Source organism: Pelodiscus sinensis, chromosome 1 (genome assembly GCF_052426305.1).
Source record: "Pelodiscus sinensis isolate ZL-2025 chromosome 1, ASM5242630v1, whole genome shotgun sequence".
NCBI classification, from domain to species: domain Eukaryota; kingdom Metazoa; phylum Chordata; order Testudines; family Trionychidae; genus Pelodiscus; species Pelodiscus sinensis.
Window position 1 is genome coordinate 245,972,764 of NC_143052.1, and position 27,689 is coordinate 246,000,452.

General features: G+C 42.3%; 1 protein-coding gene across 4 annotated transcripts in view; it reads right to left on the reverse strand.

The window, feature by feature from the left end:
* Positions 1–27,689, reverse strand: part of MYO16 (myosin XVI) — a 518,064-nt gene that overhangs the window by 184,254 nt on the left and 306,121 nt on the right. For all 4 annotated transcript variants that reach the window (XM_075918615.2, XM_075918604.2, XM_075918634.2 and 1 more), the window contains exon 16: positions 25,176–25,323. In XM_075918615.2, the coding sequence (XP_075774730.2) occupies positions 25,176–25,323 (148 nt within the window). The remainder of the gene's footprint in view (positions 1–25,175; positions 25,324–27,689) is intronic.

The following is a 27,689-nucleotide window of genomic DNA, read 5'->3' on the forward strand; positions in this document are numbered from 1 at the left end:
TAGACACACCCTTGATGATTATCTGTTCTATTCATTCCCTCTGAGGCACCTGGCATTGGCCACTGTCAGAAAATAGCATACTGGGCTAGATGGATCTTTGGTCTGACAAGATGGCCGTTCTTATGATGCACTGGTGGCTTCACCAATAAATTCACAAAGGCACACCCTGTTATGGTTTACTGTTGTAACTGATACTGTATTTACATACAAGGATTTATATTTTGTGAACAGTAGAAAACAGTCTGAGGTAATCATGACTGAGTACCACGAAGTATAAAATTTAACTTGAATCATTAAACAAATCAGAGGGGATTTCTATAGATATCCAGTGTGCTCTATAATTCTGTAGAGCGGTCAGGTTTGTATTGCATTTTGTGGTTTGCTTTAAAAAATATGGCACATAGAATAAAGAAGAGGACAGAATAAATTATGTCTCAGAGCAGCCCTTCTCCTTTCACATATAAGTGGGGAGTTGAAGTGGGAAGTGAAGAGAGAATATTATAATTATCTGTTTGCAAGATAGGTTCCACAATCAACACCACAACCACATAATATGACAGTTTGTTTCCTATTATTCCAGATTATTTCCTCTCCACTGAGATCAATCTAGTTTCACCACATAGTTTTAAAAATAAACATTCACTGGGGTAAATCTAGTTAGATTAGTTTTATTAGATGAGTTTTCAGGATGCTTCACTTGTTTCAATATCCTTCTTCACTCAGTAAGGTTGTTGAAACAGGAAATTCAGAAGTGGAAATAATGCAAAGACACCCACAGCTGATGAAAACAAAGTGACCTCAGAAGGACAGACTGCATCAGGGCACAGAGGCTATTAAGAAGTCAGGGAAAAAAAGGCAAATGTATATCTAATAATGAATTTGATTTACTTATGTATGACTGAGAACAGTGGACAGCTGACTGTTACAAAACCAACAATAAAGAAGTGGTCACAAGTAATAGGATGTCAAGGCATGTTTCTTGTAGCAATAGAAGTTCTTAACAAGCTTGTATGTCAGACAAAATGCAGATAAAGGGATTAAAAATTTATGTTCAAGATCATCATTGCTGAGACCCTGACAGGACATTTAACTTCAATATCCCAACAAATCAGAAGGGATTAGTTACCCTATGTGCTCTTTTTAAGTACTAGAGAATTTTAATGACTAAAATCAACCTCCACATTTTTTCTAACATATTATTTTTCTCCAACTAAAATTTCCTATTGAATGATATCTTTTATAACTTACTAGAAGATTTACCTGCCGTTGCTCAGGTCCTTTACACAAATAACTTTTGTTTTTCTTTATTTAAAACACCTTTCTGGGGTGGGGATGGGGATAAGAGGTTCAGTATGCAGGTTGCCCTGGGGAGAGAGGACTACCCCAGCTCTCTCTCAGTACAGCAGCTTGGGGCCAGATGAGAAATGCCTCTTCATGCCTGCTGTAGCTGCAGTGGGCACAGCCAGGGGAGGAGTGCATGTCCTCCGGCTAGGGAATAGATAGATACCTAGACAAACAGACAAACTCTCCAAGGGTGCGTCTACACAGCAGAGCTTAACTTGAAATAAGCTACACAAATTGAGCTACGTCAATGGTGTAGCTTATTTTGAGTTATGGTACTGTCTACACAGCACTTATTTTGAAATAGAACATTCTTCCGCCAACTTTCCTTACTTCTCATGAAATGAGGGTTAAAGGAGTCAGAGTAAGAAGTCCCCCAGCTTGACAGTATTTCAATATTATGTCAAAATAACGGTCATCCGTGTACACGTGGGCTATGTTGATGTGTAGACATAGCCTAAGATATATAGTAGAGAGCTGTCCGTTTCTCCACCGCTACCCCCTTCTGGCCCCATGGGGTTATAGCTGTCCCAGTCCCCAAAGCTGGCTTCTTGCTACCCCCCACGGCCATTCTTCAGTATAACTTCCTCCTGCCAGACCCCTCTCTTCTCATTTTATGAGAAACAATCAAATTCCATACATATACCATCATCCTGGCACAACCAAACCCTCACATTGCTTTAAGTTATAAGAGGAAGCTGCAAACAAATCTGGTGGCCCTATTTCTTATCATTTAGGAGGAGTTCTTGAACAAACTCACAAGCAGACAGACATATGCATATTTCTAAATTATACAGTAAGATTGTTAACCTGACAAGACAACACAGGTTTTTTTCAATGTGGCTAGCACTATTTTCAATCTGGTCAATCCCTATTTTAGCTAAGTAAAACAAGTTATAAATCTGGCATCTTTGTACTGCCAAAATCAACACTGTAATTACTGTGTAAGATTAATACTAAGATGTAACACACCAATATAGTATACTTACATATACCCAATGGTTTGTTACATTTCCCCAAAATTAAAGCAGATATAAAATGATATCAATATTTGTCACAAGTTATACATTATGTTTCTCTGTAATTGCTGTTACAAATGCTGGTTGTTCATCAGATGGCATTTACAGTATTTTAGGCCCCAGGTTATCTTGTTTAATACTGAATATCCATTATACATGTTACCAGTATATTTCTGATTTTAGGGAAATATCTTTCATTTGAACAGTTCATTGCGGAAATTAGAATTACCTTAAATTAATTCCTTTCCCCATCTTTGTTCTATGTTGTCCGGCAGAAAATTGAATCTTTATATTCACTAACTACAGGTCTTGTTGCAGGCTAGGTCACAGGTCAGGATGGTATACTAACAAGCCCAGAAAACAGCTGGCATTCCTTCTTCCTCCAGAACCATCTCTAACCCTTACAGTCATATTCTTCTCCAGATCAGAGACCTAAATGACCGCCATACTTGTCTGTATCTTTGCCTGGCTTAAGAAGCTGTGTATGTGCCAAGATGCTGTAAGCATTCCAAGCATCCTGAACCATTCTGCCTCTACTTATGAACCAAAGTGAACTGAAGCTGTGACTGGTCAGTGTTGCTATCTGTTTTGAATGCCTTATTTGATATAAGAACATAACATAAGAATATAAGAACAGCCATGCTGGCTCAGACCAAAGTTCCACCTAGCCCAGTATCCTGCCTTCCAAAAGTGGACATTGCCAGATGGCCCCAGAGGGAATGAACAGAACAGGTAATCATCAAGTGATCCCTCTCCTGTCATCCATTTCTAGCTTCTGACAAACAGAGGCTAGGGACACCATTCCAACACATCTTGGCTAATAAGTATTGATAGACCTAGCCTCCATGAATTTATCTAGTTATTTTTTGAATGATGTTAAAGTTCTGGTCTTCCTCTGCAAGGAGTTCCACATCCTCTGCAAGGAGTTCCACAGCTTGACTGTGTGCTGCGTGAAGAAAAAATTCCTTTTGTTTGTTTTAAACCTGCTACTTATTAATTTCAATTGGTGACCCCTAGTTCTTATACAACCTATAGCTATAACACATTGTATTCCATTGTACTGTATTAGATACATCAAGCTAAGCATAGATGAGCGGTATCAATATTTGGGATAGAGGAGCACCAAAAACCACCTTGGTGATGATGATTCATCATGTAATGCTCTGAGGCTGTACTGAACTGAGGACCCAAAATAGCACACAAAGGCAAGGCTGATGGAGGTGCAATTTTTTAGAAGATAGTTAACCTTACTTGTGGTTATTAACACTCTCATAGCATGTTTTACATGTATATGGTTGGAAAACCTACATCCTGGCCAAAGGCCAACTTGGGTAATTATTCTAATTAAAGTTCCTCAATGTACACAAGATGCTGAGGAAAGGGGGTTCCCAGAGGAAAGGTTAGGGTCAGAGCTTGCCGTGCCATGGTGATCTTGACTGACTTTACTTGTCAATGTACATAAGGGCAGCACTAAAATTCTTCTAACTTAATCAGGAGGCTCCACTGCAGACTGTAGACAAGGTGAATGCAAATAATGGTCAGAGAGTCTCTCCTCTCCTGGATCCGGTACCATGCATGTTTGAAATATCACTCTTCCTCAATAACTCTCAGATCTTGATTTCTTTAACACATACGAACAAATTTAGCCCTAGGGTAAGTGGGTGTAACTTCTACTGACCTTCAGAAGAGGTTCACCCTCTTATATACTGACAAATTTAGGCCAGAGACTTGAGGCTATGAGATCTTCAAACAAATCTTTTACAAAACAAAATTCCAAAAACATTTGGTTCACGCTACGGTTGTTATTGTACTTTTCTTTGTTTCAATCAACCAGCTTCAAATACTACTTCATTATATGTTTAGTGTTCTGATAAACACATGGTCTACCTTGAGTACCCTAGCTTCTGTACAAACACTGGTTCTTTGAACAGAATTCTTCTTTTAAAAAAACACATTTAATTACTGAGTTGTGTTTTCTCCCTCTTGAGTTAAACATATTTTCTTTTTTTACCTCCCTTTCTTTGTCATTTATGCCACAGTCAGATTATCCTGTTCTTATTTTCTGCATGTGTTTTCCCTATCATGCTGAGAGTACAAGAAGGAAACAAAGGCTCCCTCAATCAAAGAAATAGTAAATGATACCATGCCAAGCCAAAGAAGCAGCTGGCATGTGCATGGAATGAAACAAAACATGCTGAAGTAGAGGGGTAAGAATCTACAAAGTGATAGAATAGAAAAGTTAGTGGCAAACCTTATAATTAAAACACAAAGATCATTTATATGATCGAACATAATTTCTCTCGTGTTGAAGAGCAAAAAGTCACCAACAGAGTACCTGTAGAAAGCACAAGAGATTATCAGATACCTGAGTTCTTATAGGATAATATAGAAGGATTGAAAACACACAGAGCTATAGTAATCCCCTACCTGCCGTAATCCATCTCTCTATAAATACAATTACATACACAGAAAACTGTTCATTTGTTCATTACATGTAGTCTTGTATCTTAAATTTATCAGAATTCCGATAGTGAGAAAACATACTTGTCAAACAGGTAATAGAAATGATTTTTGTACATCCTAGAGCCTGCAGGGGCGTGTCATGCACAGCACTGTCTCTATTCAGTCAGTTTGCATGAAGAAGACAGGATTCTTAACATAAGATGAAATAATATACTCAGAGGAATAACACTTTCAGATTTAGACTTCCAGATAAAGAACAATTTCTACATCATTTATCCTGAAAGCCAGAAAAATAACAAGTGCACTTAGACCAACCACAAGGATGTCAAACTAGCTCCAGTCTTATTTTATTACATAGACTTTTATATACAGACCAAACTTTATAAAAGTAAATGTTCCACCTATCCAAAGAACTATTATTTAGTCAAGACTCCCTTTAAGACTATGAGGTAGCAAATAAATGGACCAATGCTGCTTAATGGGCATGTATAACTCTACTAATACACCTTGTATAAGCCTATGCCTAGACAATGCTTATCAGCTTTCTTCATAACAAAGTGTTACCGTTGTTACACAATTTTACTATATTGTCACTAGGAAATAAGGGTATGTGTACACTAAAAAGTTAATTCGAAATAACAACTGTGGTGTATGAAAGCACGGACTCCGGCCGGTGCAAGCACGAAATCATTTTATTGCAAGATTACAACTATCTTTATACCCTCTCAAACTTCCCAAAAGTCCACAAACTGCTTTTTTACAAACTGCTTTTTCCCAGTCCAAAACACAGCATTCTCGAAGGTCATTGACTCAGGCAGATGTTGTTATTGTTGGCTCAGGACTCTTGCTTGGTTTCGTCCTTGGGACGCTCTGTCACGCAGCCAAAGCACTATACTTGCCGATTCTCTACAAACAGCAGTTATTTCGAATTAATTTTAATAGCGTCTGCACAGGCAAACTGCTATTTCAAAATAAATTCGAAATAGTGGAGCCCTTATTTTGAATTTGGTAAACCTCATTTGGTCTGGTGAGACCCCCAATCCTGAGCCCCGAGCTTCCCCTCCCCCTTCTTCCCCTGGCTTCCCCCTTCCAGCTCCCTCCTCCCAGGTTTCCCCCACCCCTCTCCCACCCTCTCTCTTCCCCTCTCCTGCTTCCTTTTCCCAGTCTCCCCAGAGGTCCACCCCTCCCCCTCCAGTTTTGTTCAATAAACCCAGTTTCTATTTTTGAACATATGTGTCTTTTATTTGACATCAGGAAGGGAGGCTAGGGAAGGGTAAGTGGAAGGACAGTCGGGAAGACCGGGGAGGCTCTGAGGGCTCCTCGGGGTGAACGCTTTCCCTCAGGGCCTCCTGGATCCTGATAGCCCCTCGATGGACCCCTCTGGATGGCAGCCTGTAGCAAGTGCAGCTGGGCAGATGGCAACGACCCCACGAGATGCACCGGCGTGCCAAGAGGCAGCTTTGGCTCCATGTGGCCGAGTGCTGTGGTGTCCCGAGTTCAGGCACTCAGGGCACTCCAAGAAAGGACTGCTTTGCTGTCCCTCATCGAGGTAGACAAGCAAGCGGGGAACCCTGAAAACTGTCTGTCCAGGGTGGGGATAGGGTCCCTTTAAACATGGAGCTCAGTTAGCCTCAGGCAGCAGCCCCACACACTAAGTCCTAACCTGATGCCCTGCCGGCACTGGTTCTGGCCAGCCTTAACTTCGGTTCAGGGTCCACTCAGTGTGGACGTGCTATTTCGAAATAGCAAAATTCTATATCGAAATAGCGCATCTACTCACAAAAACTATTTCGAATTAGCTTAATTTGAATTAACTATTTTGAATTAAGTTAATTCGCAATAGTGCTGTAGTGTAGACATACTCCAAGTAGCTAAAGCATAAAAACCATCCTTATGTTTAGTAAAATTACTGGCATTTGCTGGGCTTTTAGAAAACATTTAGGGATACATTCAAATAATAAAACACTAGAACTGGAAGGGACCTGAAGAGATCATCAACTCCAGTCCCTTGCCCTCATGGCAGGACCAAGCATGGTCTATATCATCCCTGTCTGTTTAACCTGCTCTTGAATATCTCCAGTGATGAAGATTCCACAGCCTCCCTAAGCAAATTATTCCAGTGTTTAACCACCCTGACATGAAGTTTTTCTAATTAATGCTACATAACAGCATAGAACACAAAATTAGGACTGGTGGCTGCAAGCAAACTTTCCTAGGACTGTGCAAAACTTAGCCTCACACATGATAAGTGGACATCTGGCTAACTAAAATCATGGCAGACCATGGGTGTTGCTGTACCAGAGAGTGCCAGACTAGAGAGGTTGTCATGTTACTGGATTTTAAGGGAAGCAGCCAGATCACTGCTGCACCCATAGGGTGTTTGCCCCAAAAGTTGGTACAAAGGGGGCCATGTGGGGTGTCAAACAAAAGCTTATGTTCTACTGATTCTGTATATGCGATTCATATACTTGTATAGTGTCTGTATGTGGAGTTATACTTATGTACTCTGTGTTAATGCTGGAAGATTCTCTGTCTGAGGCAGAGCAATGGGCAAGGAAAGCTCAGCCTATGGCTATGCTAATTAGCAAGGAGCCAATACATGCCTCAGGAATGTGACTGATACCTACGGGCTACCAGCTTGGAACACAGGGATAGGCCACTGAGCAGGTGATCTGCTGCAGCCAAGAAGATGCCAGGAGAGGTATATAAGTGCCATGTTGCACCCTTCATCTTGTCTTCAGTTTTGCTCCTGATCCCAGATGCAGCCTTGCAGGGAACAATGAGCCGGGAAGAACCGTGGACCCATCCTGACATAGGATGTACACCAGAGACTTTTAAGATAGCAGTTTGTAACATCTCAGCTAAGGGCCTGTATCGAAAACAGGGTGATTCGATGCATGTAATGTATTATCCTTTAACAGCCTTACTCTCATGCTTTTCTTTCTTTTAGTAATAAACCTTTAGATTGTAGATTCTAAAGGATTGGCTCAGTGTGGTCTTGTGGGTAAGATCCAGAGTGTAAATTGACCTGAGAACTGTGGCTGGTTTTTTGGGACCAGAAGAACCCATTCAGGGTAGGTGAGATTGGGTTCTAAAACCCCTCATCTGTGTGTTAGGCCTGGGGCTGATTGGGGCACAGGAAGAGCTGGGATTTCAGAGGGGTTTTGCTCATGAGGCTTCTTTGCTGGACAGATTGGCAGCTGAAGTGCTCTGTGGGACTTGTTTGTGGCCTATTTGGGAAGGGCCTCCAGTCAGGGGTTGTAAGGAGCTCCGAGTTTGAGCAATTCACCCTGAGCAGATGCCCTCAGCTGTGCCCAGACCTGGCTCGGTTGGTCACGGAGGTTCAATAAGGAAATAAAAAATAAAATTAAAAAACCCAAAGAATTAAAGCTAAGGCATCTCACTTTTAAGCTCATATACATCTTCCTTGATATATGGAATATATAATCAGTGGAAATAGGATGAGCTAAAAGTCCTGACACTTTCAAGTCGATATTTTCAAACTTGGGTGCATCGAACCATGCTCGTATATTCATGTGACCCTTGTTTAAAATACCTGTGAATGCACTTTGTGCAAGTATGCATCAGACATAGGCTTGTGCATATGGTCAGTTAGGAGCAAGACTGACCTAGTGCGTGGTTAACTTTGCAAATAAGTTAGTATCAGACAAATATATGCACGCAATGGCACATGCTTAATTTTGAAAAGCTGACCCATAATACCAAGTGGAAAGTATTTATGCCTTTCTTCAATAACAGAATAATGCCAAGATCCATCCACATAGTGCAATGGAGCCCTGGTCCATGCCTAGAACTGATAGTGATATTATAATACATATGACAATACAGTGATGAGTTTACTGGAAAATGAGCAGACAGACACAATCAGTGCTCAGACTTTTTCCTGTATGACATGCACATGTCATGAAGAAAATATGGGAGGCCACTTAAAGCTATGTCTAAAATGTATGCTTATTTCAAAATAACAGAGTGAGCGTCTACACAGCACCATATTAATAATTTCAAAGAAATGGGCTTGTATTATGTACTTCACAGGAGGCATTCAATAGATCCCTGGATCATCTCTGTATGAGAAACAGAACCACACTGTTCACATAAGCAGTTGTTATCCTTAACAAGTCAACATTTACTAAGTTACTACATCACAGAAGTTGGGGTACCATAACTGCCTGTTAAGTACAGGGTGGCTATACTTAGGAACCTGTATGTATAAACTAACTTTAAAATCACGATGAATGTACATAATACACGTACATTGCCACCTGAATTTTCATAATTGACAAATGAATTTCAGATGCCCAACATGAGAGGTCTTAATGAGAGTTGAGTTTCTCCAAGGGTATGTCTACACTATCCCGCTAGTTCGAACTAGCAGGGTAATGTAGGCATACCGCAATTGCAAATGAAGCCCGGGATTTGAATTTCCCGGGCTTCTTTTGCATAAGCGGGGCGCCGCCATTTTTAAATCCCCGCTTGTTTGAACCCCGTGCCGCGCGGCTACACGCGGCACAAACTAGGTAGTTCGAACTACGCTTTCTAGTTCAAACTACCTAGTTCGTGCCGCGTGTAGCCGCGCGGCACGGGGTTCAAACGAGCGGGGATTTAAAAATGGCGGCTCCCCGCTTATGCAAATGAAGCCCGGGAAATTCAAATCCCGGGCTTCATTTGCAATTGCGGTATGCCTACATTACCCTCCTATTTTGAAATAGGAGGGTAGTGTAGACATACCCCAACTGTGTGCTTAATATTTTCTGAAAATCAAATCGCTTTTAAGTGTTTCAAAATGGAGGCAACCAAAATCACATATCACTTTTGAAAATGTAGGCTGCAAGTTGACTTACATCTTCTAAATTTTGATAATTTCAGGGTAAACACTGTTAGTAACTTAATAATGAGTTATAATGTATTCTGTCTGTGAAAGTGACTTGCCATTTATAATGTTTTCTTATCTTTCTAGAGAGAGCACACTACTTAGCTTAGATATGTCCAAATTATACACACACACTAAAGCAGAGTGCCAGGTTCTGAAATATTAGAGATGATGTTACATGCAATCATATGTATCCAAGTGCGTTACTAGCTTTTTCTATTTAGACTTTGTAATTTCACAACTTGACTGGTACAATCTCCTACTTTAAATGTTTCTAATTTCTCTCCTTTCATTTTCTCTCAAAACACTGTTATCAAGATCACTTTCTTCTCTTGCCACTCTGAATACCCTGCCCTTTTAAGGCTCAGCTGTGGCTCCCCTTCTTCTGCATTCAGTTCAAAATCCTCATTCCCTGTAAAAAACATTACACAACTACATTGCCACAAACAGTGAACTCTGTAGTCTAAATTCTTCCTGTCTTACTCCTGCTGTTCTCAGTGTTCTGCCCAGTTCTCTACTGTCACATAGGGTGTGTCTAGACTACAGGATTTTTTTCAAAAAAAGTGGCCTTTAAAAAAAAAAACTTCCCCTGCGTCTAGACTGCTGCCGCGTTCTTTCGAAAGTAAATCGAAAGAATGCAGCAGTTTTTTTTATCGTAATAAACCTCATTTTATGAGGAATAACGCCTTTTTTTGAAAGTACTCTTCCAAAAAAAGGTGTTGTTGAACACGAACTGTGCTTTTTCGAAAGAGAACATCCAGACGGCCTTGAGTGCTGTCTTTCAAAAAAACAGCTCGCTTTTTCGAAAGTACTGGATGTAGTCTAGACGCTCTCTTTCAAAAGAGGCTTGTAGTCTAGAAGTATCCTTAGGGTGAGACTCAACCAAACCCTGGCAGTGGGAAGAGGATCATCAAAAAATCAGAATTCTTCTGAACTTTGTAAAATTTGCCTTTATAATGAGAACAATGAAAGCTCCAGATCTTAACATCCCCAAATGTGAGGATGCTTGAAATCTGGATCTGGACTTTGCTGTTGATTCTGGATATGTCTATACGGCATACCTCCTACCTAACTAACAATAGCTAGATAGACAGCACGTTGTAGCTGTGGCTCCATCTGTAGCTTAGGCTCTGACGTGGCCTTCCTTCCTAGGCTTCACAGCTAGAGTTCCAACCTGAGCCACTGCTTCCAAGCACTGCCTGCAATGCTATTTTTAGAGTGCTAGCATGAGTCGCTCAGTCTGGGCTTGGAGCCAGAAGGCTCGTTCCCACTTACTCCAAAATGCTGCATATTTATACCTCTGTGACTTCTTCTCTAGCTTCCCCCAACACTGTGTAACCCTTCTGCCAGGACAAGTTAATTGCAGCAAGGGCCGGGTTCAATATCTAGGGGTCTCCTCCCAACAACATAATACCGGCTCGAGCCTCCACCCAGTGACCTGGGAAATCTTACACACACCCCTGGGTGCCTCAAAGAGGCAATTCTTCCTCTCTCGCAAGCACACAGCCTTGGTATAGCAGCAAATCTATAATAACACAAGGTAACCGACATCAACATTGAAGTGGGAAAACACCACAACTCAGATTCATAAACCAGACATGAGCAAAGACCCACCCCCCAGCCACAAATCACTCAAGGTCCCCAAAAGTCCAATACCCCAAAAGTCTCTTGAGTCCAGCAACCCAAAAATCACCCAAAGTCCCACACTCCAAAAGTCTCTGCCCCAGGTCAGTGCTGCCCCAGGGTTCAAAAGTTCACCTGGCAGGGTTTTACCATCCCAACCTGGGTGCAATGGAGGAGGCAGGGGTTGATACACTTTACGCGGTCCACTGGCAGCTCTGCCTCTTCGTAGGTTTCTGCTGCTGCCATTGACGCAAATCACTCCACCACACTCCACCTGTTGTCCTGTGAGCCGCTCCACCCGTTCCAAGGAGCAGTGTCTGCTCCACCAGCCTGCCTCAGTACACGCTCCCTGGCCACCAGCTGGTAGGTCCCACAGCTGCTCCACCGGCCGCCCGTCAGTCATCCCCGCCAGCCGCTTGTCTGCATCCGCCAGTCACCCCCACAAACTGCTCTGCTAGCTATCCCACGATCTGCTTTGCTAGTAGCTCAGCAACAGTGATTTCAGCTCTTCAGCAGTATGGCACCAGACTCCTCCCAGTACACAGTGATTTCAGCTTGCAGTAGAAAAGCTTCAGGGCAAATGCACCATTGGCCCACAGTGAAGCCAGCAAGAGAGAAGGAGATGCAATTGGTGTGTTTTGGGCCCTCAGACAGGCTCTGCCCCCCAGGTACAAAGACCTGTCCCCAGCCTCTCTCAGTCTGACTGGGTTTGGAACCCATGCCCTTGTCTAGCAAGTGCTAATTAGTTTATGGCAAAACAGTTCCACTATTTGATTCACATAATCTGGGTAACAACACTTTATCCCCCCTGCCTCAATAACAGATAAACTTGAGATCCCACAGTGGCCAAAGTGACCATTTGGCTGCTGAGAGCACATACTAGGCAGGGTGGGCGTGCCTATGCAAATGAATCAGCCCCTGAAGTCTTTTTGCATCACTTACCACAGTTCACCCCAGAAGTCAGGGTAGGGCTTATCCTGACCCTGACTTGCCACAGTTCACCAAGGGTATGTCTACACTACCCTCCTAATTCGAACTAGGAGGGTAGTGTAGACATACCCCAACAGATGTCAGGGTAGAGCTTATCCTGACCCTGCTTACAACTGAAAACATTTTCTATATTTCAAATCGTTCTGGAAACTCCACCAACTGTGCCAAGCCTAGGTGTGCAAATAAACACACCCAATTCCACTGCTGTGACTTGTATCTTTGCACTGTGCTAGAACAGTTAATGTGCTGCAAGCTTTTTGAGGAAGAGCATGTACTATGCATAAGGCTATGATTTAGTCACAGTAAAAGTCATAGACAAGTCATGGGCAATAAACAAAAAAATCATAATCTGTGTTCATGATTTATATTAAAAATACCAATGGTTAAATCCTGTGGGTGGGGTTCTGCTGGAAGGCCACAGGAGGGAGAGGGCAACTGGATCCAGTGGCATCAACAGCTATGGATAGTGGACCACAACTGCTCTGGTCAGCCAGCCAAGAATCACTGCCCAGGGTCACAGACTGCAGCTGCTCTGCCTGGCCACCAGAGTAGTGGCTGGTGTGGCTGTCCCGGGAGCCATCAGCACAGCCTTGGTGTCATCCATCCTGGCCCCTACAGGAGTTAGAGAGGTCACAAAAACTAATGGAATCTGTGACTTCTGTGACAGATACAGAATCATAATCATACTGTGGAAACTAAAGTTTGTCTGAGTTCAGACAGAAACATACAGCTGTGAGTCTGGAGATGAGAGGTTGAAAGTTCTGTGAGAATTTGAATGTTTGTATTCTCCTTAACAGAGTCTTTGAGAAAAGGAGCAGAGCTGGGGAAGAAACAATTAAAACAATAATAAACACAGCGGCTACGTCTAGACTGGCATGATTTTCCGGAAATGCTTTTAACGGAAAAGTTTTCCGTTAAAAGCATTTTTGGAAAAGCGCGTCTAGATTGGCACAGACACTTTTCCGCAAAAGCACTTTTGCGGAAAAGCATCCGTGGCCAATCTAGACATGCTTTTTGCACAAAAAAGCCCTGATCGCCATTTTCGTGATCGGGGCTTTTTTTCAGAAAACAAATCTCAGCTGTCTACACTGGCCCTTTTGCGCAAAAGTTTTGCGCAAAAGGGACTTTTGCCCGAATGGGAGCAGCATAGTATTTCCTCAAGAAGCACTGATTTCTTACAGTAGGAAGTCAGTGCTTTTGCGGAAATTCAAGCGGCCAGTGTAGACAGCTGGCAAGTTTTTCCAGAAAAGCGGCTGATTTTCCAGAAAAACTGGCCAGTCTAGACACAGCCAGCATGTATATTATATCCAATAAACATGTATATAATATGGGGCACGTCTGCACATCATGTGTAAAGCCGAAAAAGCTATGCAACTTAAGTTACGTCAATTGCGTAGCTTTAGTCCAAATAGCTTATTTTGGCTTTTGGCACTGTCTATACAGCAGGAAGTCCAAGAAAGAGCACTCTTCCTTTGACTTCCCTACTCCTCATAAAATGAGGATTACAGGAATCGGTGTAAGAATTCCTCTAGCTCACCATTATTTCAACATTATGTTGAAATAACTGTTTGTACTGTAGACGTGGACTATGTCATTTCAGAATAGGGTTAGTTATTCCAAAATAACACTGCTGTTAAGGTCTTGCGCAAGAGTGCATCCACACTGCCATGTGCTTTTGAGCAAGAGATGTGCTTTTGCGCAGGAGCGTCCATGGCAGTGTGGATGCTCTCTTGCGCAAAAAAGGTCTGATAGCTATTTTAGCCATAGGGTTTTTTTGCGCAAGAAACCGCTGTTGCCCATCCACACTGCCTTCTTGCACAAGAGCACTTGCACAAGAAGGATTATTCCTCGTGGGGAGAGGAATAACTCTTGCACAAGAAGCCCTCTATTCCAACACTTTACTGCAAATTTACTTGCTCGAGATCGCGCATGTAGTGTAGATGCTCCGCAAGTTTTTGTGCAAGAATGGCCATTCTTGCACAAGAAGCCTGTAATGTAGATGTAGCCTTTGCGTAATTGTAACTTCAAGGGCATATCCACAAGCAAAATTCAGTGGTCTTTAGTTAAGAAAACACATTTTGTTCCTTAAGCTGAATAAAGAAAGAAAGAAAGAAAGAAAGAAAGAAAGAAAGAAAGAAAGAAAGAAAGAAAGAAAGAAAGAGAATTTCCTCTCCAATACACCTATATAAATCAAGATATAGGCAGTCCTCGGGTTACGTACAAGATAGGGACTATAGGTTTGTTTTTAAATTGAATTTGTACGTAACTCGGAACTGGCTCCAGATTCAGCCGCTGCTGCTGAAACTGACCAGCGGCTGACTACAGGAAGCCCGAGGCAGAGTTGCTCTGCCCCCAGCTTCCTGGAATCAGCCACTGATCAGTTTCAACAGCGGCTGAATCTGGAGCCTGGGACAGAACAGCTGGGGCGCTGTTGGGTAGGTCCGCCCAGGACCAACCCGGCAGCACCCCAGCTGCTCTACCCCAGGCGTCCACAACAAAAGCCTGGTCTGCTGGGGGGGGCGCACTAGCTGCGCCCCCCCACCCCAGCAGACCAGGGACACCCGGAGCAAAGCCGCGGAGGCAGCGGGATCCCGCGCCTCTGCGGCTTTGCTCTGGGTGTCCCTGGTCTGCTGGGGGGGGGGGTCCCCAGCAGACCAGGGATACCCGGAGCAAAGCTGCAGAGGTGTGATTCCCCACCGCCTCCAAGGCTTTGCTCCAGGTATCCCTGATCTGCTCGGGGTGTCCCTGGTCTGCTGGGGACCCCTCCCAGCAGACCAGGGACACCCCGAGCAGACCAGGGACACCTGGAGCAAAGCCTTGGAGTCACGGGACCCCGCCGCCTCCAAGGCTTTGCTCCGGGTGTCCCTGGTCTGCTGGGGACCCCCCCAGCAGACCAGGGACACCCGGAGCAGCTTTTCTCGCCCCAGAGGACGCGGTGGCGGGACCACTGCGCGTCTGGGTGGTCCCGCTGCCCGCGAGTTCCGGGAAAAGCCCCGTCCATAAGTGCGGATCCGACATAAGTCAGATCCGCGTAACTCGGGCCGTGTCCAGACTCAGGGGTTTTTTCGGGAAAAGTAGCCTTTTCCTGAAAAAACTTCCCCTGCGTCCAGACTCAAGCCGCGTTCTTTCGAAATTATTTCGAAAGAACACGGCTTTTCTTTCGATGGCGGCAAACCTCGTTTCACGAGGAAGAATGCCTTCTTTCGAAAGTTCCTCTTTCGAAAGAAGGCGTTCTTCAATGTAAAGAGGCCGTCTTCGAAAGAGAGCATCCAGACTCGCTGGGTGCTCTCTTTTGAAAAAGCGGATTTCTCTTTCGAAAGATCCGCCTGCAGTCTAGACGCGATCTTTTGAAAGAGGCTCTTTCGAAAGATGCTTTCGAAAGAGCCTCTTTCGAAAGAAGCCTGCAGTCTAGACATAGCCTCGGGGACTGCCTGTAACTACATTAAGGACAATGAGGCCACACTGAACTGGAATCAGCATGAATGATTATACAGTGAATCTCTACATTAAATTACAAAGTAAGAGCTAGCAAATTGTGAACTCCATAAAGTTTCATAAAAATCTCTAATTCTATGACATATAGAACCTCTATCTTTAATTCCAACACATAATGTTCATATGTAGCACTATATAAAATCCACATCATAGTTTGATAAACTAATAATAAAAGCTACATTTGTCTTTAGATTGGAATCAGAAACTCCATTTATCTTGGACACAATGTCAAGGAGAAGACCTTTTAAGTACAGCACTCTCAAATTATTCTAGTCAAGGTGGAATGATTTGTAGAATGGTTCCAGTGATATCTCAGTTTTAAAATGAAATTTCTAATGGCCATTTTGTAGATAAAGATGTGTGCTGCTTTGGATAATGGGGGAATGATATGATTTTAACAAATGCTTCTGTACATCTACCCACACAAGTCACATTGCTTTAAAAAGAATTCCTATCTTGGTTGAAATATTAGGTGTACTTGGGTTTATTCATACTATTAGTTCAAGCAAAACCTACTCTAAACATTAAACTTAATAGTGCACACATCTAAGATGAAGGTATATGGTTTATAAATACTACATTGTTGGCAACAACAAACATTCTGAGGTTGGTAAAATGGTCAGTTACATAAGAGTCAAATAAGAAGAAGGAAGTGATAAACAGTATAAGCAACAGTACTGTGTCTATTGGCTCATGGGACAAGCAGCAAGACATGCAAAATGGAGTAGATACAAAAATGGGAGGGCCGATTGATATTCAAGTGTAGGAAAATTGATTTAAAATAATCTGATAAAATGTAGTGGGTGGATTAACAAGTGATTTATGCAATTTCATGCAGGGAAAATGGGTTGGGGCAGACAATTACAAAGAGTTTTATTTGTTTACTAAATGATTTTACCACAAGAATTATTAGAAAAAAGGATCTGAAGGGTTGGTCTTTTCTTCTTGGTGTACCCTCAGCAGTTGAAAACTGAAGGGTGGCCACTTTTTAGTCCTTCAGAGGGTACGTCTATGTAGCAGCATTATCTTGGAATAACTGACATTATTTCGAAATAACATAGTGCATGTCTACACAGCAAGCCATTATTTTGAAATAATTTTGAGATGGAGGACTTCTCAGTCTGACTCTTGTAACCCTCATTTCATGAGGAATAAGGGAAGTTGAAGGAAGAGTGTTCTTCCTTAACTTCCTGCTAGGTGGACAGCGCCAAAAGCCAAATTAAGCTATTTCAACTTCAGCTACGCAATTGACTTAGATGAAGTTACGTATCTTAATTTGACTTGTAGACATGCTCAGGGTGTCTTGCACCATGGAAAGTTGGGTTGAATGGGTCCAAAAGCATTGCCTTCTAGAAGATTCCAAATGTATGGGCCAAAGATGCACTTATCTCACGAAAGAGGATCCTCATGGGAAAGTCTAGAATAATCACCACTTAACTTCACATTGGTTCTAGTAATTTTTAGAAAAGAGGGGTGCTGGATACACACAACAATTCTGAGGCATGAGGCGTTAGTGCCTTAGCTCAACCAAGAAAGTGCACTTTGAAAACAGTCTCTTGTACTCTTTTCTAAGTCACTCATTTTCCTTCACTGCATTTTCAGTGTCCTTTTTGACAAATGAAGTTTATCATTTAAAGAGGCAGAATGATACTCTCAGCAGTTAAGCAAAGAGGTGCTGATCCATTTAGATTTTAATGACTAATCCAATTACTTCATTACAGTAGCTGCTTTATACATGAAGTTAGTGTGAGATTTTCTTACTGGCAGTAAAAAAATAATTTCCAGATCAAAAAAATCATAAGAGGAAATGCTATTTAGGCAAATGCTACATAATGATATTTTTTTCCCCTTATAGATGTGAGGTACATAATTACTAATATGAGTGAGTGTAAGTGAATATGTATTTTTCCTCTTTAATGCCTGTAAATTGTTTATTATTGCACAAGTAGCGTATTTGTTTATTATTAACAAGTAGCGTAATTTTAAAAGATAAAAGGGGGGCAGAGAGCAGACATCAGTTCGTGTCTGCTTATACCCTGTTGGAAGCTTCTTCTCAAGCTTTCCCTTAATATGCTTTTTTGTCCACAGTTATAAAAAGACTTCACACCTACTATGAGCCAAACTTTCTCCTTCTCTCCTTACAATATTTTTCTTTCATCAGGATTTCCACTGCAGATCAAATACATGCTGATATGCCCCCACACTGTATCTTTTTATTTCTTCTGTAAATGTAGTTTTCATGTCCCTCAGGGAAATTGCTTGTCTTAACTATGAAATTGTAAAGGGTAAGACACAAGATGCATGATTATGGGATGCATTAACAGGAGTGTTGTGAGCAGGACACAAGAAGTCATTCGTCCACCCTACTCTGCCCTGATTAGGCCTCAATTGCAGTATTGTGTCCAGTTCTGGGTACCACATTTCAAGAAAGATATGGAGAAATTGGAGAAGGTCCAGAGAAGAGCAACAAGAACGATTAAAGGTCTAGTGATGACCTATGAAGGAAGACTCAAAGAATTGGGCTTGTTTAGTTTGGAAAGAAGAAGACTGAGAGGGGACATGACAGTGGATTTCAAGTGTCTAAAAGGGTGTAACTAGGAGGAGGGAGAAAAATTGTTCTCCTTGGCCTCTGATAATAGGACAAGAAGAAATAGGCTAAAACTGCAGCAAGGGCGGTTTAGGTTGGACATTAGGAAAAACTTCCTAACTTTTAGAGTGGTTAAACAGTGGAATAAATTGCCTAGGGACTGTGGAATCTCCACCTCTGGAGATATTTAAGAGCAGGTTATATAGACTTCCATATGGGATGGTCTAGATCGGGGTTGCCAACCCGTTCCAGACAAAGAGCCGCAATAACAGTGGAGACAGTGTGAAGAACCAGGGCACAGTTGTCAAGCAAAAAAAAAAAAAAGGCGGGGAGTGGCAGTGCCGCAAAAGAACAGGGAAAAGTTGTTGAGCAAAGAAAAAAAACCAAAAATACCCCACCGCACTCAAGGACAATAGGTGCTGGTACACTGTCCCATGGATGCTTTTTTTTTTTTTTGGTTAACAACTTTTCCCTGGGTATTCGTGGCCCTGCCTTTTTTTTTTCGGCTCAACAACTTTGCCATGGCTCTTCCTGCTGTCTCCACTGCTATTGTGGCTCACAAAAAAAGCACTGGGGAGGAGGGAAGGGGTGAGAGGTTCAAGCTCTGAGAGGGAATTTTGGTGCAGGGGGAAGTAGAGAAGAGGATGCTGGCTCAGGGAGGGGCTCCAGGATGAAGAGTATTGGGGTCAAGTGGAGGGTTGGGGTGCTGAGCAAGCCACAGGCTTGTGGCTTTGAGGGTGCAGGAGTTTGGGCTGGGATGTATGAGGGGCTCAAGTCAGGGAGGCTGGGAGTATGATGGGCTCAGGACACAGATTTGCAGTGTGTGGATGGTGCAGAAGTGTTGTGGCAGAAGACTGGGGATGTGCAGGATTTTGGGGATGTGAGAGACTCAGGACAGGGGGTTCCAGTGTATGATAGGCTCAGGTTTGGGGTTGGGGGGCTGTACAGGAGTGTTATGACGATGCGGCCAGATGAGGGGTTGGTCCCAATTAGGGGCTTGTTGGCCAGGCTTCATTTTTAAATAAAATATGTCAAACACAAAATGTTTCAGCGTTGTCGTTATTTCTGAGAGGGGCGGGGAACCTGTTTTAAGTCAGGGGTCACTGACCCACAGAAAAGTCAGTCAAGGCCACACAAGTGAGATGCAAAAAAACTCAATCTCTCCAAAACCCCCCAAGTCTCACTAATGTGGCCCCAACTGTGCTGGTGAGGGCAGCGGACAAGGTGCAGGGGCAAGGTGCTGGTGGGTGCTGGGGCAGGGTACTTGTCGGGGAAGGGGGAGTTGGCCAGGGGGAGGGGACAGAAAGAGCTGGGGCCAGTACCTGGGGATCTGAGGTCTCAGGAAGCACGTGGGCATCTTCCCCCTCCCCCAACCTTATGCCCGGGTCCCAAAATCACTGCCTGTGCTCAGCAGCCGGCTGCTAGCACGTGCAGGCTGGGACGGTGTGTGACCCGGCCTGCATGTGCAGGATATGATGCAGTGTGCTGGGGGCTGTGAACAGAATGGCTCAGGCCGTGAGCATGCATGCGGCTCACTGCGGCCCAGCCGTGGGAGCGGCTGACCTTAGCAGTTCCGGGTTCCATCCCGGTTCTGTCAGAACTGCAATTTTTTTCTTCATGAGCTGCATGCAGCTCGCGAGCCTCAGGTTCTCTACCCCTGGTCTAGATAGTGCTTGGTCTGCAATGAGGGCATGGGACTGGACTCGATGATCTCTCAAGGTCCCTTCCAGTTCTAATGTTCTATGATTCTATGACTCTACATATATAGCACTAGAAAAGAAACACAGACAATAATTAATATATATTTATTTTGACTCACAGTACAATAACTCCCTTAGTAAATCTAAATCTAATCGATACCAGCAAACACAAATCAAGACAACTTAACCTGAAATTAACCTTTAAACAATTTACGATTTATTTTCCTAAATAACCTTAATAAACTTCTGTAGTTCTTTTAAAACACACGAAGCCAACAGAGAGCCTGGAAAATCCAGTTACAATCCCTGTACACTAATTCAAATGCATGTTAATGGCTAGTTAAGACCATTCAAACATCCTTTATTGCTCAGTGACATCATCTCGAGAATTTCTTTTCACTCCTGACTCTCCCCTCTTTGTTCAACTTAAAACAAACAAACAAACAAACAAACAAACAAACAAACAAACAAACAAACAAACAAACATGCCACCATCATCCATTAAATAATAATAAAATAAAATAAAATAAAATAAAATAAAATAAAATAAAATAAAATAAAATAATGCATTGTATTTTTTGAAATAAAAATGGTCATTTTTATGGAAAATCAGGAACAAGGAAGATCTGTTTTAAAGCCTTGCCTATTCAATACGCTTGATTCAATCTCAATGGGAGCAAAGGTGTAGCCAGTGACCTTGAAAAAACAGGGTATAATCTAGAGACTGTTCAGTCTTCACTCTAATGGCTACAATTTTAAACAACTTAAGAAAAGAACAAAATCAGACACAAACCATTTCCACCAGCTGGGCATGAAAGAAAATTCAGTTTCAAAAGAGGTTTTACCTAATTAAATTTGTTATTACTATTACACTTACACTTGTTTAAAGAAAACATGACAGATGCAATCTTTGCTCTAACCTGAATGATATGATCTCATTAAAGTATTAGCCAGAAAGAAGTTGATGATGGGCCAAATTCTGCTTGCCTTACTCATGCAAATAGTCTCATGATGTCAAATTTATCTCTGGTGTAATTCTGTCAACCAAGATTAATCTGGCTAACTGAACTACTCATATGTAAGGAAAGCACTATGAACCAAAATGCTTCTTAACAGTGCAAAAGACAAACTACTATATAACTAAAGTAATGGTTTATGTATATGTTAAGCCATAAATTATTTCTGGAACTAAAATTATAATGTGTATCTATTTAGAAATATTACTTTGTTCTATTGGATATTTATCAGAGAAAATCTAATTATCCAGATTTTTGCTGAGTTCCCTCCTGTTGGAACACCTTGCAAAGTAATTTCAAAATGTGCTATTTTCTGAATAAGCTGAGTGATTCTAAACATTTTTGTTAACGAGGAATAAATTAATGCTCTAGAGCTCAGCAAATAAATCTTTTTGGTTTTCAAAGTCTTCAAAGGGTTTACAAGAAAAAATATTAGAAGAAAATATTAACTGCTTTTTTTTTCCTTTTGAAATAATCTTTTTAGAAGCAATGTAGCCTCAGGTTTGCTTCAGTAGTTTATTATATCTGAAACTGTGCCAATGTATTTAAATTCCAAAAGAGTAAAGAACTTAAGATATTACCAAGCAGTACCACCATAAGAATCTGTGTTTAAAAATCAATGATGATAAAGGTTTTCCCACCAGAAATGGTAATTACGTCATTACATTAACTCCTTGTAGGCCTGAAAATCGAGAATAGCTGTTTTTTTCAAGTGTCAGTCAGTATGGAAGATGCATAAGATGACTGTGATGGGGCGGAAGTGCCCTGCACTCCAGTCCTGCCGGCGGCCGCTTGTCTGGCGGCCCTCGGGGTGGGGGACGGAGTAGCGGCACTGGACGTGTTGTCGGCTGTGGACTGAGCGGCGCTGATGCCTGCCTACCGGCAGTGCGTCAGCTATTCCCAGGAAGCCCTGACCAGGCGCCCGGGCACTAGCACAGGTGGAGAGACATCGGCGTTCGGCCCCGCTGACAGACCGGAAGCGGGGGCACGTCGGAAGGGGCGGGACCCTGCAGACAGGGAGCCGGCATGGGGATTTAAATCCCAGAAGATGCCAGGCGAAGGAGGGAGGCTGAGAGAGCGGCTCCGCATGGGGGACCCATGATGGATGGGACCCAAGGCGAGGAGGTGAGCCCGACAACAAGGGCATGTTTAACTGCGGAGAGAGGAAGTAGCTCAGGGCGGGCAAAGGGAGCCTGCAGGCTGGCGAGTTATGGTGGCCCCACCAGCCGGACCAGATGGCATAGGCGTTCGTGTCCTTAGGGCCTTGCGCTGGGGTCCGTGAGAGGGGGCAGGCCCGGACCTCCCTCTCCCCATGGTTGGAACAAGGCCGGCCCCGTCTCTGGGACCAGCGAAGCCCCAACCTAGGGGAGGGCCTACAAACTGCTGTTAAGACAGACTCGGACGCTGGAGGGCGTTCAAAAAGAGGTGAAGGAAACACGGGACCAGGGGGGGGGGGTGATGTGGTGCCAACGGGGCACCTTATAGACCCGTTCACAATGACCAAAAAAAATGCCAAAGAAACATTCAAACATTGAGAAATTAAAGCACCCATTTCTGATCATTTTAATTATTATTGTTCTTTTTTTTTTGCTGTTAGTTAAAACTCTAAATAGATGATGAATTTAAGAGAAAAAGGGAACAGTTAGTTATTCTTTAAATTAAGTTGGTTGCATGGATTCCACACTTGATATGTGTGTCCCACTTGCATTCAAGATCAGATTATTCTGACCAGCAGTGGGGTTTTGCTTATGTTTTAAATGTCACTATGTTGAGCTACCCAAGCATCTTCACCAATACAGAATCCCAGAAGAGTAGGACTTCAGAATAATGAAGATGGAGGATGAGTTGTGAATCCAGTAGACAACACATCTTGATGAATTACAGTTACTATAAGGTAAGCCATTATTCTTTCTTCTATAAGTGACTGTCTACATGGGTCTCACACTTGGTGATTAAGAAACAGTTATCTGTTTTCTTGGAGGTGAGTAGAGTTCATATACTACCAAAAAGGGATCTGCTTTGAAAGCATCTACCAAAGTATTGCGTCTTGTAAACGTGTGGACTTAGCTCCATGTAGCTGCCTATAAATTTGGGAAATAGGAACATTCTTCACACAGGCAGCAGAAGCTATCTTGAGTTGTAGTGGAATGAGGTCTATTATGGGTAAGTAGATCTAATTTGGCTTTCTTATGATAAGCTCTTATCCAGGGGACACTTATTCCAATAACCTCAGGGAGGGTACTGCCTGACCCTTATCTTCATCAACAAAAGCCATAAACTGTCTAAGTATGTTCCTGAATGTTATTGTCCGGTTAAGGCAACATAGCAATGTCCTTACTACATCAGGTGTATCAAGTGTAGCTTCATTGGAGTTGAGTGAGACTTGAGGAAGAAAACTTGAAGATGAATAAATTGATTCAAATGGAATTCTGAAGCCACTTTCACATAGAGCTTAGATGAGGCCTGAGAGTGACTCTCTGTCTATGAAACACTGTATATGAGGGACACGGCCATGAGGGCCTGAACCTCCCTTACCCTTTGAAATGATGTAATGGCTACTAAAAGGTCAGCCTTCATTGACAGATGGTAGTGAGAATTAGTTTGTTAAGGACTCAAGGCTGGTACACATCAATCCTTTTAATACTACTACACTGAGGTGCCAAAAAGAAGAGGAACCCAAACTGGAAGAAAAAAAAAACATGAATAAATCATATAAGAAATCTAGCCACTGCAGGCTGAGAAAATATAGCATGGCTCTAATATGGGTGTTGTTGAGTACACCTAGTGCTGAGATGATCACTTGGCTTGAATTCTCTGCAAGTCAAGTTACGTTGTGGCAAGACATGGTATGATTCTATAGTATACCAGTTTGCTGCAGACACTGCTACAGTGCACTAAAAGTCTTAGAGCAAAGGTGGCCAACCCATTCTGGGCAAAGAGCCAAGATATCAGTGGGTCCAGCATGAAGAGCGGGGCAAAGTTGTCAAGAAAAAAAAAGGACTGCCCCTTTAAGAAAATACGTTAAGAGGCTTTTGGGCCACATCAGGCTCCCGCCAACTGATACCATTTTTAATGCTCCATCCCGGGAGGAGAGGGTCATTTTGGAGGGCGTGAGGGTGGCTTTATGAGCCATGGGGAGAGCAAAGGGGAGCTTCGTGAGCCGCTCCCAGGAGGCGGGGGAAAGAGCCGCATGTGGCTTACAAGCCGTGGGTTGGCCACGGCTGTCTTAGAGTATAGTCTAGCTTGCTACTACACTCTGGGATATTTAGTGTGCTGTGTAGCAGTATCAACTACACAGAGAATATTACTATGTCACAAGCTGGTGTATTGTAGATTCACACTTTGGCTTGCTGTACAACTTGCCATGTAGACAAGCCCTTAGTCTAGCTGAAGCTTTCTTGCTTTAGAGGAGAATGTTCTGAACATTTTTTGATGAACCCTAGCCAGCCAGGACCCAGACTGTTGGATGTTTAGAATGTCAGCTCTGACTGCTGTTATCTGAGACTATTGAGAGCAGAGCAGACCAAATGATCACAGATTGCACTGAAAGCTTCACCCTAACTACCTAGTCCATTTTGAGATCCTCATATTCATAGATACTGCATCTTATCTCAGTTTCTTCAGGACTCTTAGTACCATGTGGATCAGGGTTAGGCATATATCAATTTCCATGTCAAGAGATGAGAAAGGTATATGTCATGGCTCACTTGCGGAAGGCTGCTCTGAAGCAGAACACTAGCATTTCTTGGTCTGATCTGTGACACACAGGTCTAGAAATGGTTGCTCCCTTAAAAAAAATAAAGGGCACAGGTGTGGCCTCCACAGAAACCTCTTGCCAAAAGAATTAGAACTCATGTGAAGGAGTAGCCTGTACACTGAGAATGAAATCCATCCCTTGAAAAAGAACATTATTTTTAAGCAAACATCATTTCAAAATTAGCACCTTGTTTTCAATGGAGGTTGAAGGTGCTCATCAACTCTGAGGATTGGGCCATTAAATAGGAAAAAGACCATGTCAGCTTCATAGCACACATAAAACTGATAGCCTACCTGTGTGCAGACAAATTACTGAGGTATAGGCCATACTTTTCTTCAGCGGACAGCCCATCCATCAACAAGTAAAAAACAAGAAAATTGTTCTGGTTGAGAGGCTGCATGACAAGACGAGACTTCTCCGGCATATATGTATAAATCCTTGCTGATTAAAACACAAACAAACAAGTGTATCATTTAATGGATTGTTTTTTGACATAAATTAAAAACCATGAGTTACCACAAAAAATGGACATTCACACTTTATAAAAGAATCTAATAGTATAAGATGAAAGACAAACCTAAATATAATTTAGGTAGAAACACTATCAGTAAAATCCCAAGAGGGTATATATGGCACCATTGAAAGTTAATGGCAAAACAGCATTGGTAATATTGGTGGTCTTATACATTTGTTTTTTCTCATTGGGGAAGCAGTAGTCAAAATTTTGCAAGATGGAGAAACAAACTATAATCAAGAAAAGAAAAGAAACCTTCCCTGAAATAAGAAAAAAACAACCCCCCCCAAAAAAACACAGAAGTTAAAATAAAAAGTGGATATTTATCTTTGTTCATTTTTCACTCAAACAAAATGCACTTATCTGTAAATTAAACATTTTTGTATATGGGATAATATCAGAACTGTATATTTGGTAAAGTATGCAGCCAGTTTCAACATAAACTTCAGCGCATTATGAGCAAATACAAGCTACTGATAAAGTGTTTATGACAGATGATATGGATCTCTCTATAATTTATAGTTCAATGTAGACGTGGGGGTGGGGATTATGCTGAGGAAAACTCCAACCAGTCAGAAAAGATGAAACAGAAACTGGCTGGGGGAAGTGGCATGCAGACTGCTCTGTGAACTACAGCATTTGGGTTGGATTATGGAATCTTTAGAGAACAATTTATGGACATTGTTAAGGGATGGCAGTGAAGAGAGACCATGTTGTGCATAGACAGAACTGGACAAGACTGGTATGGGAAGGAATGGGGGCAGCCTGGATCAAGAAAAACATGTCTGGACATACAAACTGACCCAGAGGGATGGGATTAAATAAAACAGATGAGCGGCAAACAGGCTGACAAAAGAGTGGTCAGAGGAGGGAACTGCTTTAAATGACATGTAAACTGTTCATTCACTTCTCTGTCTTCTCTATCCCTAACCTGAGCATGCCTATTTATTTTGTTCTACGGAAGTGTAAACCTAGCTACATTAAGCACTTTACATTCAATTTGCTCCCTGTTTTAAAGAAATCGTGTGTTGGTTATGTTTACTCGTGTGTGAGTAGTTAGTTCCAGATAGACATCCTTGAAGAATCTCTAAAGAGAGGTGAAGGAAGGTAAAGCATTTTTGGACACCACATCTCCCTCCCAGCCTCAATCCAGGAAAATGGACAGAGATGTCAGCTCCCAAGGAGCTGGGCTCCCATTAGGCTGCAGTAGGTGAGCACATGGGAAAAGTAAATGGAGATGAGAGTTCATGAGGCTATTGATCACAGTGAACACTGTAATAGATTTAAAGCTGTGTATGTAGCTATTCTGGAGAACTGGGCCACTGCACTTTCATGAAAATGCCCCCCTTCAGTTTACAGTCATTTACACTGAAAGTGTCTCATATATATAAACAACATGAGTTACATATAAAAATTATAATGACAAGGATTTCAGTGTAAAAAAATCCCATAGGAAGTACCTGCCTTAGACTTAATTCCCAACTCTGCCACTAGCAACCAAAATCATTATCACCATTTTTTCCCATAAGTAAAGAGGTTGGGACAAATACATTAGGGCTGTATGGCTGCTTGGTGCCCCATATGAGACATAATCTGTCCCTAAAGCCATTTTAATCATCTCACAAAGGATGAACCCACTGGTGTCATGCAGCCTGTATGATAAATAGAGCCAATATGTCATCATCTCACTTGTTGTTGGTGTAGTGGAAAAAGGGATCAAGGCTGGAAGAAAGGGATATGTCTATAAAACCATTATGCTGATCCTGGGATGTGTCCCCCCCCACTTTCTCCCACTCTCTTGGCTGCAGAGCAGATGTTGCAGGAAAAAAGTACATTAATCATGTTTCTGTTGGATAAAGCATAACTGAACTAAGCAGACAAACTGAGCTATACATTTCCCATAAACACATTCAATGCCCACTATCCAAAAGACTCAAAATGGACAAGAGATGTTACTATCTGATGTAAAATTTAGGTCTTGTCTCACACGTTGGAGCACTTGAGATAAACTACAATAAGGCTGAATATTACTTTAGAGGCTCTTACTCACTTCCTTCACTTTGAATTATTGACTATTATTTTGTCAAGTATTCTCAGTTCTTGTTGCACATCAGTGTGCATCTTCAATGATAAACTGTCTTGATCCAGGCCTCTCAACAAAACATCTTTCATTGGTGTTTCTAAACAACCTACAATCTTTCCAGTTGTGATCCAATATCATTTTAAGTTTTGTTTACAAACCTGATGCATTTAGCCCTGTTTGCATAAATGTCAGTTATAAAGTCACATCACA